We start from the raw sequence: 14,465 nt of genomic DNA on the forward strand, positions 1-14,465 counted from the left end.
CTTTGCCGCTAGCACCTAAACTTTGATTCACTAGCTGAAAGCATCATGATTTGACTATTCCACATCACAAGATGTGGATTGTTGTGTTTAGGTTTTGGTCCAGAAGTGTTTGATTTTTTAATAGAAACCCTTGTATGTTTGATGTTTTCATTAGTGTTGTGCTGGCGGAAACTGTAAAGTTTTTTGAAAAAAAAATTTCAAAAATTTTTTCAAAAAGCAAAATGTTGCTCAAGACATTCACTATATGTTTTATGTGTTGATCTTTCCATTGCGTTATCGGACAGGGTATAGCGGCCGACATTTCGTAAGTTAATTTTTTTAAGCTAAAGAAATCATAAGCATCACTTTTAGTTATTTCAAAATTACCAAAAAAAAAAACAACTAAACGGGGGAATTTTTCTGGTAACGCTAACCATACCTGGCCTAGTTCACTTTTCTTGAAACTAAATCATGTTTTTCATGTTCAGGAATCTGCAAGTTGGATATGTATGCTATTCATCAATTTTTCATGTCTGGAAGTTTTCTGAAAATAAGGTTTTCAAAAAAAAAAAACTTATTACTCACTCTAACTCCACTAAAAACACGGAAAACAGCGAACAAAAAAAAAACGAAAAGCGCAGTTCTATCCAACTGACTCAGAATTTCGAAATAGCCAAGTATCTTTTTTACGTGAATTGCTCGTGTGTGAGGACAATATTTAAAAAATTGGTCTATCAAGTGATTTTGGTGCCTAAAGTGCACTGCACTCCCAGGAACCAACTTTTGTTGAAATTGCGGAATTAGCAAATTTCTGGCAACCGGTAACCAGCTTGTCAAAGCTTCGATAAGTATGCTTGTTCCATTTTTTGGGTTTTTTGTTTTCAATTAAAATATAGTTACTATTTCAAGTACGGACCAACTTTCAGTATATCTAATATTGTTATTCAAAACGTAACTTTTTGAAAAAAAAAATTTCTCGACTATCGCCAAGCTTGCCGAATGGTACAATTCTTTCATAAAGTGGTACGAGAAAAAACCAAGTCACTAGCGAGCAAGTTAGAGAAATTCACACCTTTCACAAAAATACCTAAATGGATCACGCCCATATCTTGGCATTATTGCGGTTTCGATTCTACTATTCTTAGATTTTCCGTTTTTTTACTTGAGCTTTCTCTCACGATACGGATTTAGTAGAACAAATTACAATATACACTTTATGTATAAGGACACGTTATATATGTTATAAGTTTTCAAAAACATTTTAACTTTGTAGTTTGATGACTTCGATTTTTCATTCCCTCCTTCGCATCCTCATTTCCGTATATGAAGAACCGTCTTCTGGAAAACAACCAACCAGAAAACACCCACGCGATTATTTTTTTCTCCCCATTTTCTTTTGCTTCCTGTCTCGCAGCTCTTCATGTTTACGGAATTATAGAAATTCACACTTGCTCAACCATAATTCTATCTAGAAATAGAGAATTTATAAAAGTAATCTTTTCTGTCGGATTTTGAAATTCAAATCTTAAATTCAAATTTCTTGATTCGTAGTTTGATATTGGTTTTGAAGTGGTTTTGTCGAAAATTCAATGTTACCAAATCATATAAATCCAGACCAGAATGTCTAATACTTTGGATATATTTCTTTGGATTGAAATCAAAGTATAAAATATTTTGGTTATGTATCCAACACATTAGAAGGTACACTCATACCTATTTTTTGAACCTATGACGCACACTCATAATAACGTCTAATTGAACACCATTTCTCGACATTTTTTCTTGAACATAATGTCTTGATTAAGGTATTGATAGCATAGGCATCGTACTTCTTCCCTCTTTGGATTCTTTTTTTTCTGTAGTACTTTTCCACTATCTATTATAACCTATTATTTATTAATTTTTATTTTATTTGCTGTGGCTTCATGATCAGAATTTACTTCTTTGCAGGTTTCGGAAAAATATAAAAGTTCCAAAGAGCTTTCGGGACTTGTCGCAGTTTCTTCCTTTATCTATTGTATTATCTAAAATCAAGTGAGCTATTCACAAAGCACATGCTGTTCTGTGAAGATTCACTCGACGTAAATCAATTTTCTAAGCAAAAAGCCTTCTGATCCCTACGTCTTTATTTTCTGTCTTTCTGATACTTTGGTGCCCAGATAGCGATGTACGCAGAAAGTTATTACATTAGTTTTAAAGATGATTCTGACCATAAAAGCGACACCCTTTTGTTGTGCCTGATAATTTTAAAAATAAATTATTTTCAAAAAGATTGAATACACGATCACTTTTTATTTTATTAATGTTCAGCGTTTAGTCCATCAACTAAAAATAGTATGTTTTGAAATTTTGTATTATAGCAAAATAAACAGTAGGAACAATTTTTCGAATAAATCTACCAATAAATCAGGAAAAGCTTATATAAAGTTTTGGGCTAGGCTGTCCACAGAAGAGCAAAACAACTTGCAAGTCCTAAATTCTTCGTAATTTTTATTCATTGTAATTCAAAAATCAGTTTTCCAATATCTCATGAGTATATATTCCTGCGGGGAAGACCTTCTGAAGAACTTCAACTCCCCTCACCCATTTTGCGCCGAACATTTAAACATTTAATACATATTTTTTTGTTTATTTCAAGTTGATTCTCAAACACTTTTCTGAAATTTTTTAAATCGCATGTCATTTTCTGGCACAATTCGGTTGAAGTTTCAATTTAAACATGGTTTTTGAACTGGAAAGTACCTTAACTAATCAATCCAATGAATGACTCGCATGCACCTTTTTATTAAATGAAAGGAGGTCTAAACTTTGAGCACAGTAACATAATGACTTTATTGAAAAGTGAAAGTTAGATACCATAAAAAATGATGTCGAGCACATTTTGCACATTTTGATTACATTTTGACACATTTTGACAATGTTTCCTGCTAACATATAAATTTGTTGAGATACCATATTTAGCTTTGCTCTGCCAAGTTCCAAATTTGCATATTTTAGGGTTAGATATTTTTTGTGTCTTCTTGTGACCAACTGAAATAATTAGCAACAAAAATTCATTTTTCCTGGTGTTCATAATTCACAATCGAAATCTACAACAATCTCTTTCCCATTTTTCAAAGAATCTTTGCGTTGGCTCGCGTTGCTAAGCAGAATCACATCCCAGGAGATGTCATTATAATAAAACCTACTCTCTTGTTTCAATGTGGCATCTGAATAACAACAATCCGCATCGCTCAAATATTCAATAATTCACGCCATAGCAATTGTATCTATCCACCTGTCAGGCGTCTGGCACATGAAGCTGGTGTCTCCATTAATCGCGTCATTTTCTGTGGATTCTTGTTAAACTGATCTACTGAATTTCATGGCTTGGACCGGTCAAATCGATGAGGCTCAATTGGAGTAGCATGACGTACAAGCTGACTGACCAGAAACAATAGTGCTCGGAAGACAAAAGCTACATGAATTTCTTATGCTCCTCTCTCTCTCACTCATTTTTCTCACTTTCACCTTTGGAAAAACTTCCAAAGCTAGATTCACGACCAGATTTCAAAGAACTTTAAAGTTTCATTTTGTTTCATGGAATTAGATATTTCTGTAAAATATTATATATTCTTAAAAATGTTATTAGCAGAAAAAAATTGTCTGAAACTCAACGAAACACTTTGCAAGTACATCAGCTTTCATAGGAGCATGCGTTGGAACTAAAACTTTCGTATGACCGCGATTTATGTTTTATTAATTGCCTGGCTCCCTTCATTTTCCACCTTTTTCTCATTTTCCTCTTCTCTATCATTTAGGATCATTATTATTGCAATCATCAAAAATGTTGCCGACGAGGTTGAAGGAAAACGGGCGATCTGAGTGCAGAAGTATGAATATTTCGGTTTCCCACCGGCGTATGTGTCGGCCCCCGGAGCACGAGGTATTTCTCAATCACTGCTCCGAGAGCACCGTAGTTCTTCTCCCTTCAAGGACACACCCACCATCTTCTCTCTCTCTCTCTCTCTCTCTCTCTCTCTCTCTCTCTCTCTCTCTTCTCACCAGAGATTCCGTGTGCAAGACGTCTTTTGATATGAATATTCGATTTTGCGACGTGCCGCGCCTGTTATGGGAGTTCAATTTCCCTTTCTGCCCCCCTTTTCCCGTCCTTTCCTAACTTTCTAGTGGGCAAGGTGAATCTTTTCGAGACCATCCTTTCTTGTCACCTCGCACTTCCTCGTGTAGTGTAGTATGTGTAAAAAATCTGATTAGCACTCGCACAAACCTCTCACTCATCGTACCGAATATTCTTTTCCCCCGAAACCACTAGGTCCCTAAGCCACTCTTCCAATCCTATTTTGGGGAGGAAGAGTAGAGCGTGCATTTTCTTTTTATTTGCAACAACTGCCTCTTGTTCTATTCGCAAAAATTTGCTTACTATTTCAAACATTTGTCTTCACCCCCCCCCCTCTTTAATGTTCACAAATTACGCTAATCAACCTTTTCCTAGGCGATTTAAGCCATCTCTCTCTCCGCTTCATTTAATTTCTCTCTCCAGGCGCCCCATTTTGCTCTTGAAACGAACCCCCTCTCTCTTTATTTTTCCTCCCATCCTTTTTTGACCATAAAGCTCCAAATTGACTCTTCCTCCCGTTTCTTCATTATTCATTCGGTCTCGTCTAATTAAAATACGCTTTAATAGTTTGATTCTTTGGAGTCTTATATCACTTTGTACTTTTCCCGCCCAACATTCCACAAAAATACCTAAACGGTCTTACGTATCAAGACCACAAAATCACGTCGTTTGCCATGACGTGAGAGCGTCTCTCAAGAGCCCCCTGAACAAAGAAATCAGAAATTCGGAAGTGTGAGCCTTCTGTGGAGTGATGTTGACATCTTTTCTGAATATGAAATATTCGGCTCACTCCAATTTATTTAGTTTAGTCTCAAACTAAAACTATTTTTTTTTGTTTTTGTTGATTTTGTGTCTATCCTTGTTTTTCTCACTTACCCCTAGATCAGAGACCTCAGCTCAGTTTTTTCTAGAAAATAGTGTTATTGTTATTATCAAATTTATCAAATGAGAACTTTTTCATCAGCTCAAGAACTTCATATTACGCTCAACCTACAAAAATAGGGATTACCTTTGATTTTTCCCATGAACTTTCGTATTGGAAAAATTCTGTGGAAAATTGGTTTGAGAAACTCTTTAGCTTTTTTGAAATTTTGAAATACAAAATAGTGATTTTTCCCACTACATAATGGTTTTGAGATTTTGCTTAAAATAGCTCTGAAAAAACACATTTTCATTGAAAGACTTTTCAAAAAATTGTTAACAATTTATTTTGCCTGTTCAAAGTTTCAAAGAAAAAGGAACCAATCAAATTTCGGTCCAAACTTTTTTTCTTGCCAAAGTTTAGCCCAACATTTGAGCACAGTTAAAATTCTCCTGTCAAACATTGGCATGAAGCTAGGGATAAATCCTGAGAGACGTCCAATTTTTTCTAATAATGGAAAAAGTGATTTTCCGTTTGACAAATTGAAAAACTGAAGAGCTTATTTATGTCATTTTTTTTTAATTCGGAAGGACAATAAAAACTTTGATAATTCATCAAAATTCACTGCTTCCAGGCTTTAAACTGATGAACGAATCGGAAATCGCGGCCGCGGTGGCGGCGATGGAGTTGGAGGACGAACTGCTCCAGCCTGAATGGGCATATCTGGTACTTTCCATTGTTCCTCTCGTCTGCATCTTGGGTAATCTTATGGTTGTGGCTGCTGTTTGGACAACCAAAAGCCTGCAAACACCTACGAATCACTTATTGGCACGTGAACATCTTAAGCCTTTTACAATTTATTCAGTTTTTTTCAGGTTTCCTTAGCAATGGCTGATTTAATAGTTGGCGCATTTGTAATGCCTTTCAGTATATATTTATCAGTAAGTATTTAAAACCTTAAACTATATACTCTACTTAAACACTGTTTCAGGTAAACCGTCTTCACTGGCACTTGCCACTATTTGTCTGTTATTTCTATTGCGTCTTGGATGTTGCAGCAAGCACTTCGTCTATTATTCATCTCGTCTTGATAAGTATTGACAGGTATGTCAAAAAAAAGTGTGTACCCAACATAGTAGAAAGTTGCAGATTGGTCGCTGCCACAAAGCCTGCAGAGTACAAAACAGTAAAACATAGGAAGAGGGTTTACTTGGCAATTGCTATTACATGGATATTCAGTATAGCTTTGTCTCTTCCATTAGGAACAGGATTCAACACTCGAACCAGCTATTTTCTGGTTATAGAGCATCACTGTGGAATCTACAATCCAATTTATATGTTAGGAAGTAGCATTTTTGCATTCTACCTGCCATGTCTCATAATGATATTTACATACGGTTATATATTTTATACACTTAGAAAACGTTTACGTGCTATTCAACTTCAGGTAGGACTTTTTTCAAATAAATTTAAAAGGATGGTCATTTAATTTTAACTTTTTAGGAAATGGCTGGAGGTCAATTTCTTGGATTCGGAGCAGATGTCTCCAACATTACCACGTCAGCAATTCAGTCGGTCATTGGTTCGTTTTTTGCGCCCGAATTAATCATCTTTAACAGCGTAATTGTTTCTTTCCAGGCATTGCACCCAAGAATAGAAACATGATCACTTGGGAAAAGCCTCTTCTCAAAAAAATTGAAGAGACTGCAGCAGAACACGCGAGTTCATTGAACGACAGTGAACGAGAGCAGGTGAGAATCCATGGAAAGAAAACGGGAAAAAAACGCTTCCAAATAATTCTCACTACTCTGATTTAAAATTCCAGATATCCTTCTTTCTACTTTTCACAAACTTTTATAGCAGCATATTGAGAGAAGAAGACGTTTCGCGCGGAATAGAAAATTATCGTTTTTATAGTTCTGCGAAAAAGAATGTGATATTAAGTGAGACTCGAATAGTAAGAGGAATTAAGAGATGGGAGAGAAGGGTAGAAATCGTCTAAAACGGATATTAAATGAGTCATTGGTAGACAATAGAAAATTGGTGTTTTTTTTAATGGAAATTTCAGAATAATCTAGTAATAATATAAAATTGCGTTTAAAAAATTGTTTTAAAAAATTCAGAGTTAATTTGCAATATGCGCATTACATATTATCATTTTTTTTGTGAAAAAGTTATAAAAATTGGTATTTATGAGTTTTGATCGTATCTCCGTCAGTTATAAAAACTAAAAACGTGTGGAACATTTTTGTATGTTTAGGCTTAGGAAAAATCTATCTCACGTTTAATTGAAAAAAGAGAACTTAATGAAAATTCAGTTTAATTTGATCCAACTTTTTGCACTGAAAATTTCAATTATAGTACTGTTTTCACACATAGGCGCTGAAGCAAAAGTAATACAAGTGTTTCAATAAATTCATAGTTCTCGTGATATAATTTATTATTTTTGAATTGCAATTTTACTAGAAAGTTTTATTTCGAAGGCATTTTATTTTCATATAGAACCCAGAACAAGATGTTATTTTATGATATATATATATATGAAAAACTTATACAGTGCGCGTGCGCTTGCTAAAGGTACCTTTCTTAATTTTGACAGTACAGTTTAGGGAGGGAGGGACACAAGATTTACAACAACTTGGTCATTTCCAAACTTTTCAATAGAGTCGTGTGTTATACGTTCTAAAATAATCCTATTTCTTAAGCTGCAAACCATCCTTGAAGCAGTTCATCCATCCTCTTCAGGAAGTCAGGAAAACACGACGATCGAGGTAGTGTCTTACTTCTCAAGTTTTCTCTTCCCCTTCCTATTGTCAAGTATTTCCCCCTATTTTTGCAGGAAGACCCTGACCGACCTCCTTCTGTTCTGCTAGAGGCGGTCACTTTAAAATGCGAGATCGACACCAGCGGACCCATTCTTGAACTGCCACGCCCTACGTACACAAAAAAGTGAGGACAAGAAAAGAAAAAAAAAGAAGAAGAAAAAAGAATTACAAACGAGATCTTGCAGCATGTCGCGGCGATTCTCCGATGCGGTCAATTCAATTTCGAGTCGCGGTAGAATGAAGTCGGTGTCTTTTGGAACTTCACGAAAACGGCGACATTCACATCAGCCACAGGGAAATCGGGAAGTCGTGACGTCCGAAGAGTCCAAGAAATTGCACTCTTTGAAGCCGCCACTGGTTAGTTGCGAGGGTTAAAAAGAGAAAAATCTTTGCAAAGCCACAAGAAATTTCCGAACAAAAACCATGGTTTTTTTGTGATTTGGAAAACGTGAAGGGTCAATTTTTATAAGATGGCATGACTAGACAAATGAACATGTGCCAGGTGAAAATGTATTGTTAATTATAGAGCCAGGTGTGCGGCATCTGTTTTAAAATCCCGAGAAAAGTATATTTTTCAGCAAGTTAGAAAGCAAAAGTATATTTAGTATATCAGTGATATCAAAATGACCAAATATCCCAGTAAAGTTTTTCAGGAATATTTGGAAAACTTTTTATTTACAGTCAAAATGTGGTGAAAAATGAGTGTTCACTTATCTTAATTTTGAAAGCCGACCATAAATATCCATAATATACCGTTTTTTAATGTTTCAATTGCAAATAAACTAGTGCATTTAACCAATTTAGGTATTCAGGTGATAGATTGGCCTAGACTTACAAGTTAGCAAAAAAATTACGAAAAAAGTAGCACTATTTATAATTGCCCAACATGTCCTAATAATATGGGAACTTACATTCAAATGGTCTAGATTTTTGAAAATTTCAGTAAAATATTTTAAAAACTACCACAAATTTGGAAATTTGGAACGTTTTGTAATTCCTGGATTATCAAAGTAATCTACATATACAAATAAAGGAAACAGATTTAAAATATAAAACGTAAATACTGTGTACTGCATGTCATTTTAGCACTAAACCCTTTGACCTACTGTAGGAGACTAAAATTTGGTCATGCAACTCCACTATCTCAACACTTTGTTTTGGTTTTTATAATTTAAAAGCCTAGCTAATATCCTAATCTGTTTACCTGATATAATAGTTTTCAAATTTACCTTCTGGAAAACTTATATATTACTATACTGTCGAAACGGATGCCGCACATCCCTTTGCTGTAAAAATTGCCGAGTTCCTAACTCTTTGTCCGCAAAACTCACAAATAGTCTATGAGATAATGCATGTTCTCTTCTGAACCTTTCAAATCAACTATAGCTGGTAAGTACTCTTTCAATTAGTTCAGCTTCTTTTCTTTTCTCACCAACTACTATCTCGACTCCGACCTATTTAGATCGGAACCAATTCTCTCCCGATCACTTCAACATATGAAAAAGACGAATTTGTGAGTTAGAGAGTATACTCGAAATAGTAACATTGATTTCCCCCATTTTTCGACTTTCTTTTCTTCGCTATCGTGTGTACTTATCGCATGTAACATTTGCTGATTAGCTGACTGACCACGGCTTCAAGTAGCAAATTTATTTCTAGCACGTGAGGTTGCATAGATGAGTACCTTCGTTAGCTTTGCTTTCAGGAACTCAAAATTGAAAAGAGAAACATGTGGTGAAGCAGCGGTAGGTGAAACTCTTTTTCTAAGCTATTGCAAGATTTTCTCAAGATCACACGCCTAGTATGCAGGGTGAGAATGCCGGATGCATTGAAAATAAATGCAACAAGTTGCAGCTATGATTAGCTTTTTTTAATGATTCGACTGCTTTCAGAATGGCTTTATATTGCACCAGCTCTTTGAGGGATCTTTGAATAATTTTTTTCAGGTTGAAAAGCGAAAGATGAGACGTTTATCCGAGATGATATCTGATTGGGAACGACCGTCAAGAAGTTCGATCAGTAACATGTATCTTTATGCGAGAAGAGAAAGCGTCTACATTGCAAGGAAGAAGTTGGCCGGTCTGAAAGTAATAATTTGAGCTTTAAAAACAAACACACTATAAAGACTGAAAATAATCCGTTTTTAATACAAAACTGTTTAAAAAAATTTAAAAAAGATTCATACTTGTTGTTGTTCTAGAATGTTCATGGTTCAATTTAGATTAGCTCAAGTATGATTTTAAATATTTTTTGTTATATCCAGATTGAAAATACGTAGAATATTCAAAGAAAGACATTGAAATTTGAATTACCTGCAAAATACGCATGTTTCAGCCACTTTTGGTAACTCAACGCTAAATTTTCATAAAAATTTTCCATATCCTTTGAAACATCCGGAATCTAAAAAAAAACAAGAAAAAAACGGAAAATATTGGAACTATACCAAAATAAAATTACCGAATTTTCTTCAACTGTCCGATTTTCCAGGACTGGGCGCTGGACCTGTTAGCAAAACTGAAATCCAAGCAGGGAATGGCGATTCGTCGAGAGACTCGTGCAACCAAGTTGGTTGCAACTGTAATGGGTAACTGAAACTATTCTTTGACATTAAAACTAAACCAAATACATTGCAGTGGTTTTTCTCGTCTGCTGGCTTCCGTTTTTCACATTGAACATGATCAAAATTTACAAATTGATATTCAACGTTTGGTCAGCGGACCTCGAAATTTGGTTCCATTGGTTTACCGCACTGGGGTATTTGAATTCGTCACTCAACTTTTTCATTTACTCAACAATCAATCCAGTAAGCATTTTTATATCAAATTTGATAGTAATTATAGAAATAATTATAATACATAATTGGCTATATAATAAAAAAGTTTAGTCGAAAAAGATTATATTTTTAATTTTTCAAGTTCAATTTGCGTTGTATAAAACATTAATTCATGGAATTGAGACAAGGTAAAACCGACAACGTTTTCCAAAATTTTGACATGTCTGTATTCCCTCTATAGGCATTGCGCCAGCTTAACTCAATTTGACAAGAAATAGTAAACCCGCTTAGCAAACTAAATATACTGAAAACTGTACTGTATAATCCATTCAACACCTCCTTTTTTCAGAAATTCCGTCATTCATTCCGCCGCTTACTTGGCTTCCGTCGATCTTCTCGACGTCAGAGAGAAAAATCGTGGATGTTACCGCCACGAGATAGCAGCAGGTGAGCCTCATTTATTCGTCCATAGCTTTTAAATGTTTCATAACAGAGGTCCTGCAAAATGTGGATGCGGTTTCCATAAAATCGTGAAAAGCCCTCTGCGCAAAACGAGCTCAGCTGGGTAAGTACGACTTTTTTGACAGGTCACACATTTCTTCTAATAGAACACATTCTTGACATTCAGTTCTGACACTTCAAGTTCCGGTCAATCGTTCAGAAACAAAATATTCAAAAGGTGTTTGAAAGGATAATAATCATAATAATAGACAAGTGATAGTCCTTGCATGGGACCGAAACGGAAATTACTTTGTTTTCGAAATATGATGAAACCTCTTCTTTTTTCTGTTATACTCTATGTATTGGAATGATTATTTTTCTGAATTTTTCTAAATATTAAATATGCTTGAGCATGTTGAAACATTAGAAGAATACTTTATCAAGGCACGCTGGACTAAACGAATATTTTACAGACCAATGAACAACAGAAAAATTTCCATGCAAAAACCAGAAATCGTCATTGACGAAATTTCACCGAATCGAATTTCAATCTCCGCCGGAGGAAACACAACTTTTAGGTAAGGATGGCTAATGTCTATATTTGGAGAATACAAAAAAAAACATCAAAAATTCGCAGATTTAGCACATCCAGACCCCACCCGGTTTAGGTAGGACCTGAGTTGTTCAAGAACTCACAATGTTTTACTTATGTTGTGTTACTTACTGTGTTACTGTGTTGTGTTACTTTTCTACAAAATAATAACTAGCTGATGTTAATTTCTAAATAAAAATTAATCGTTTAACTTATAATAAATGTGCTTCAATTTCAGGCGATCTTCGGATGATTGTATTCGTAGATCATCTTCTGAAATAATCGGCGGTATCACTCTTCCATCTCAAAGTAGTAATGATAAACGAAGGTATGTATTTCCCTTCATCTTACAGATTGTGTTAACTACATGTTTGCAGAGGATCCGGTATGTCAAATAGTTCAGCATCTCTCCATATCCATGAAACGCGAATGACGTTCGAAGCAATGGTCAACGATCAGGCTGATTGCGAAATTTTTGTTTAATTTTGTCCCCCCCCCCCCCCCCTCCAATTCCCGGTCACGTCTTGATCTCCTACCTATTACAACGAGTGTGTATGTATTTACAATTCTTCTTGCCACATTTTTTCTGTGGATCTCATTTTTTATAAAATTGAATTTTGTCGACTGTTTTTCCTTTTGAATAAATTATTCAGCAATTCTAACAATTTTTTTTGGAAACACAGTATAATATTCATCGAAACCATCCCTAAAATCACAAAGTTTGAGATCAAGCTTGAAAATCTATCTAAAGAAAAATTATGATTATTGTCCGTCAATCCGTGGAACTTTCGATAAATGAGGAGCTGCTGACGGTTCTGCTGTACGTGGCAATAATCGCTGAAAAACTTATTCCGGATATATTTTTTTAAAAGTGAACACCATATCTCTATCAGAATGACATGGAAAACATTTTTCAGGGTGTTAAATTGTCAAATTCAAAACTAAACCTACTAGTTTTAATTAATTAATTGAATTTTTTCCTCAAAATTTTATTACATTTTTTGATCTTATTTTTGTTCTATAAAATGTTTCGGGTTTTTTGAAAAGTGTGACCAGAAAATTCAAAATGTTTTTTTTTTACTCTTTGTTCCATTGAATGGTTTTGGTCTTATTTTATATGGTTTTATTTAAATGTATTAATTTACCGTATGAACAAGAATTTTTAAAAATTTGGTTCAAAATGTATAATATCTAATCCTGTTAACATCAAGATTGAGAAATCTATTTGAAAAATTTTCCAAAAAAATCGAAAACTTATTCTTGCTACTTTATTTTTTGAATTAAAATTGGCGACCGACAACTTTGGCCATTTCTGGAATTGACCCGTTTTGGAAAAAAAATCAGTCATCTTTTTTGTATTCCGACAATCATTTTGTTTTAATTCACTAATTCAAATTTTAAGACACTTTGAGAATATTTTCGGCAATTGTCAATTCCGGCGATAATTAGCTTGAGGAAATATTTGGCAAATTCGGCAATTGCTGGTTTTTGCGGTTTTTTTTTTGATTTTTGGAAATTAATTATTGCCGCACACACCTAATTTGTATCAACCTAATAAATATATAATGGATTTAGAGTTCTGCTTTTTACAGCAAACTTCAAACACTCCTGTCCAGTCGGACTTAACAGAAGTGTTGTAATTGAATGTAGAGAATATAAAGAGTCAAATTGCGACACTAAAATTAAAAATTCACTGTCTACCTTTTCTGTAGATCGAGTGAGTCCTCTCTCATTCTCCAAAGTGGCGTTCATCCGCGTTCTCTGAGTGCTTGGCGATGTTTCGGTAATATTTCTTTGACTTATTGATTCTTGTCCGACCCGATGTTCAGTCGATTGTTCATGTCTGCTTGTCACGTGACCATCTTCAAACTGTTTCCAGAGTCCTGTAAATCAAATTGAAATTTTTTTAGCCCGTTAATAATTTGTGTTTTAGTAAACCATACCTGGAACATATTGTTTTCCAAGCATTGGAATATCGGTTAGGTGTGACAAAACATCAAAGCGAGTTTTATCGTAACTGTTCATTTGGTAATCACAAAGTAGCTATCGTTTAACAGAGCTGTATACCCTGAAAAAATACAAAGGTTGTGAGTAAGTAAGCAAACTTTGCTATTTGTTGAGAACGCGAGAAGGGCAAGTGAAAGTTGGTGAATAGTGAAAACGAATGTTTTGGAAAATAGGAATAATAGCATACTGCATTTATCATTAGATCAACTGGCAACAATTTCTATCTTCTGCTTTGCAACGGGCACATTTGTTCACTCTCAACCACTTTTATCATGAAATGTTTCTCTTTTTTCGCTTGAGTTACATCTTTGAAGAAATATATGAGAAGATGCAGCATGGATAGCAATTTGTTTAACATTTTTTGAAATGTGAAGCTTTTGAAATGAGATTCAGATTTTCGGCTGACGCAGCATATGCCACACAAGAATGAGTAAAGAAATAATGCAGATAAGTTTTCGATTTTTTTGGAAAATTTTTCAAATAGATTTCTCAATCTTGATGTTAACAGGATTAGATATTATACATTTTGAACCAAATTTTTAAAAATTCTTGTTCATACGGTAAATTAATACATTTAAATAAAACCATATAAAATAAGACCAAAACCATTCAATGGAACAAAGAGTAAAAAAAAAACATTTTGAATTTTCTGGTCACACTTTTCAAAAAACCCGAAACATTTTATAGAACAAAAATAAGATCAAAAAATGTAATAAAATTTTGAGGAAAAAATTCAATTAATTAATTAAAACTAGTAGGTTTAGTTTTGAATTTGACAATTTAACACCCTGAAAAATGTTTTCCATGTCATTCTGATAGAGATATGGTGTTCACTTTTAAAAAAATATATCCGGAATAAGTTTTTCAGC

At 34.4% G+C, this 14,465-nt stretch overlaps 2 protein-coding genes and 5 non-coding genes across 7 annotated transcripts; 3 read left to right on the forward strand and 4 right to left on the reverse strand.

Moving 5' to 3' along the window:
* The first annotated feature begins 2,008 nt into the window (after nt 1-2,008).
* On the forward strand, nt 2,009-2,074 carry C24A8.9. Its single transcript, NR_070854.1, has one exon. It is a non-coding gene; the product is annotated as an Unclassified non-coding RNA C24A8.9 (non-coding RNA).
* On the reverse strand, nt 2,009-2,074 carry C24A8.8. The gene has a single exon (NR_070855.1). It is a non-coding gene; the product is annotated as an Unclassified non-coding RNA C24A8.8 (non-coding RNA).
* A 1,676-nt stretch (nt 2,075-3,750) lies between these two features.
* On the reverse strand, nt 3,751-4,033 carry C24A8.7. The gene has a single exon (NR_070856.1). It is a non-coding gene; the product is annotated as an Unclassified non-coding RNA C24A8.7 (non-coding RNA).
* On the forward strand, nt 3,844-4,048 carry C24A8.10. The gene has a single exon (NR_070857.1). It is a non-coding gene; the product is annotated as an Unclassified non-coding RNA C24A8.10 (non-coding RNA).
* Nucleotides 4,049-5,603: 1,555 nt separating this feature from the next.
* On the forward strand, nt 5,604-12,072 carry dop-6 (G-protein coupled receptors family 1 profile domain-containing protein; the record flags this gene model as incomplete). Its single annotated transcript, NM_001373279.1, has 17 exons — nt 5,604-5,786; nt 5,834-5,899; nt 5,950-6,062; nt 6,108-6,405; nt 6,462-6,540; nt 6,597-6,709; nt 7,664-7,729; nt 7,798-7,907; nt 7,969-8,140; nt 9,730-9,870; nt 10,271-10,367; nt 10,417-10,586; nt 10,906-11,003; nt 11,050-11,121; nt 11,471-11,575; nt 11,828-11,917; nt 11,967-12,072. 17 exons carry the CDS (start codon nt 5,604-5,606, stop codon nt 12,070-12,072), a joined length of 2,079 nt encoding a protein of 692 aa, NP_001359889.1.
* On the reverse strand, nt 5,853-6,002 carry C24A8.12. The gene has a single exon (NR_070858.1). It is a non-coding gene; the product is annotated as an Unclassified non-coding RNA C24A8.12 (non-coding RNA).
* A 1,068-nt stretch (nt 12,073-13,140) lies between the features above and the next one.
* On the reverse strand, nt 13,141-13,657 carry C24A8.5 (uncharacterized protein; the record flags this gene model as incomplete). Its single annotated transcript, NM_076339.4, has 2 exons — nt 13,533-13,657; nt 13,141-13,472 (listed from the first exon to the last, which is right to left on the reverse strand). The coding sequence occupies exons 1-2, from the start codon at nt 13,612-13,614 to the stop codon at nt 13,141-13,143; spliced, it is 414 nt and encodes a 137-aa protein (NP_508740.1). The 5' UTR covers nt 13,615-13,657.
* Between the last annotated feature and the right edge of the window lie 808 nt (nt 13,658-14,465).

Source organism: Caenorhabditis elegans, chromosome X, assembly GCF_000002985.6.
Source record: "Caenorhabditis elegans chromosome X".
In the NCBI taxonomy this organism is placed as follows: Eukaryota; Metazoa; Nematoda; class Chromadorea; order Rhabditida; family Rhabditidae; genus Caenorhabditis; species Caenorhabditis elegans.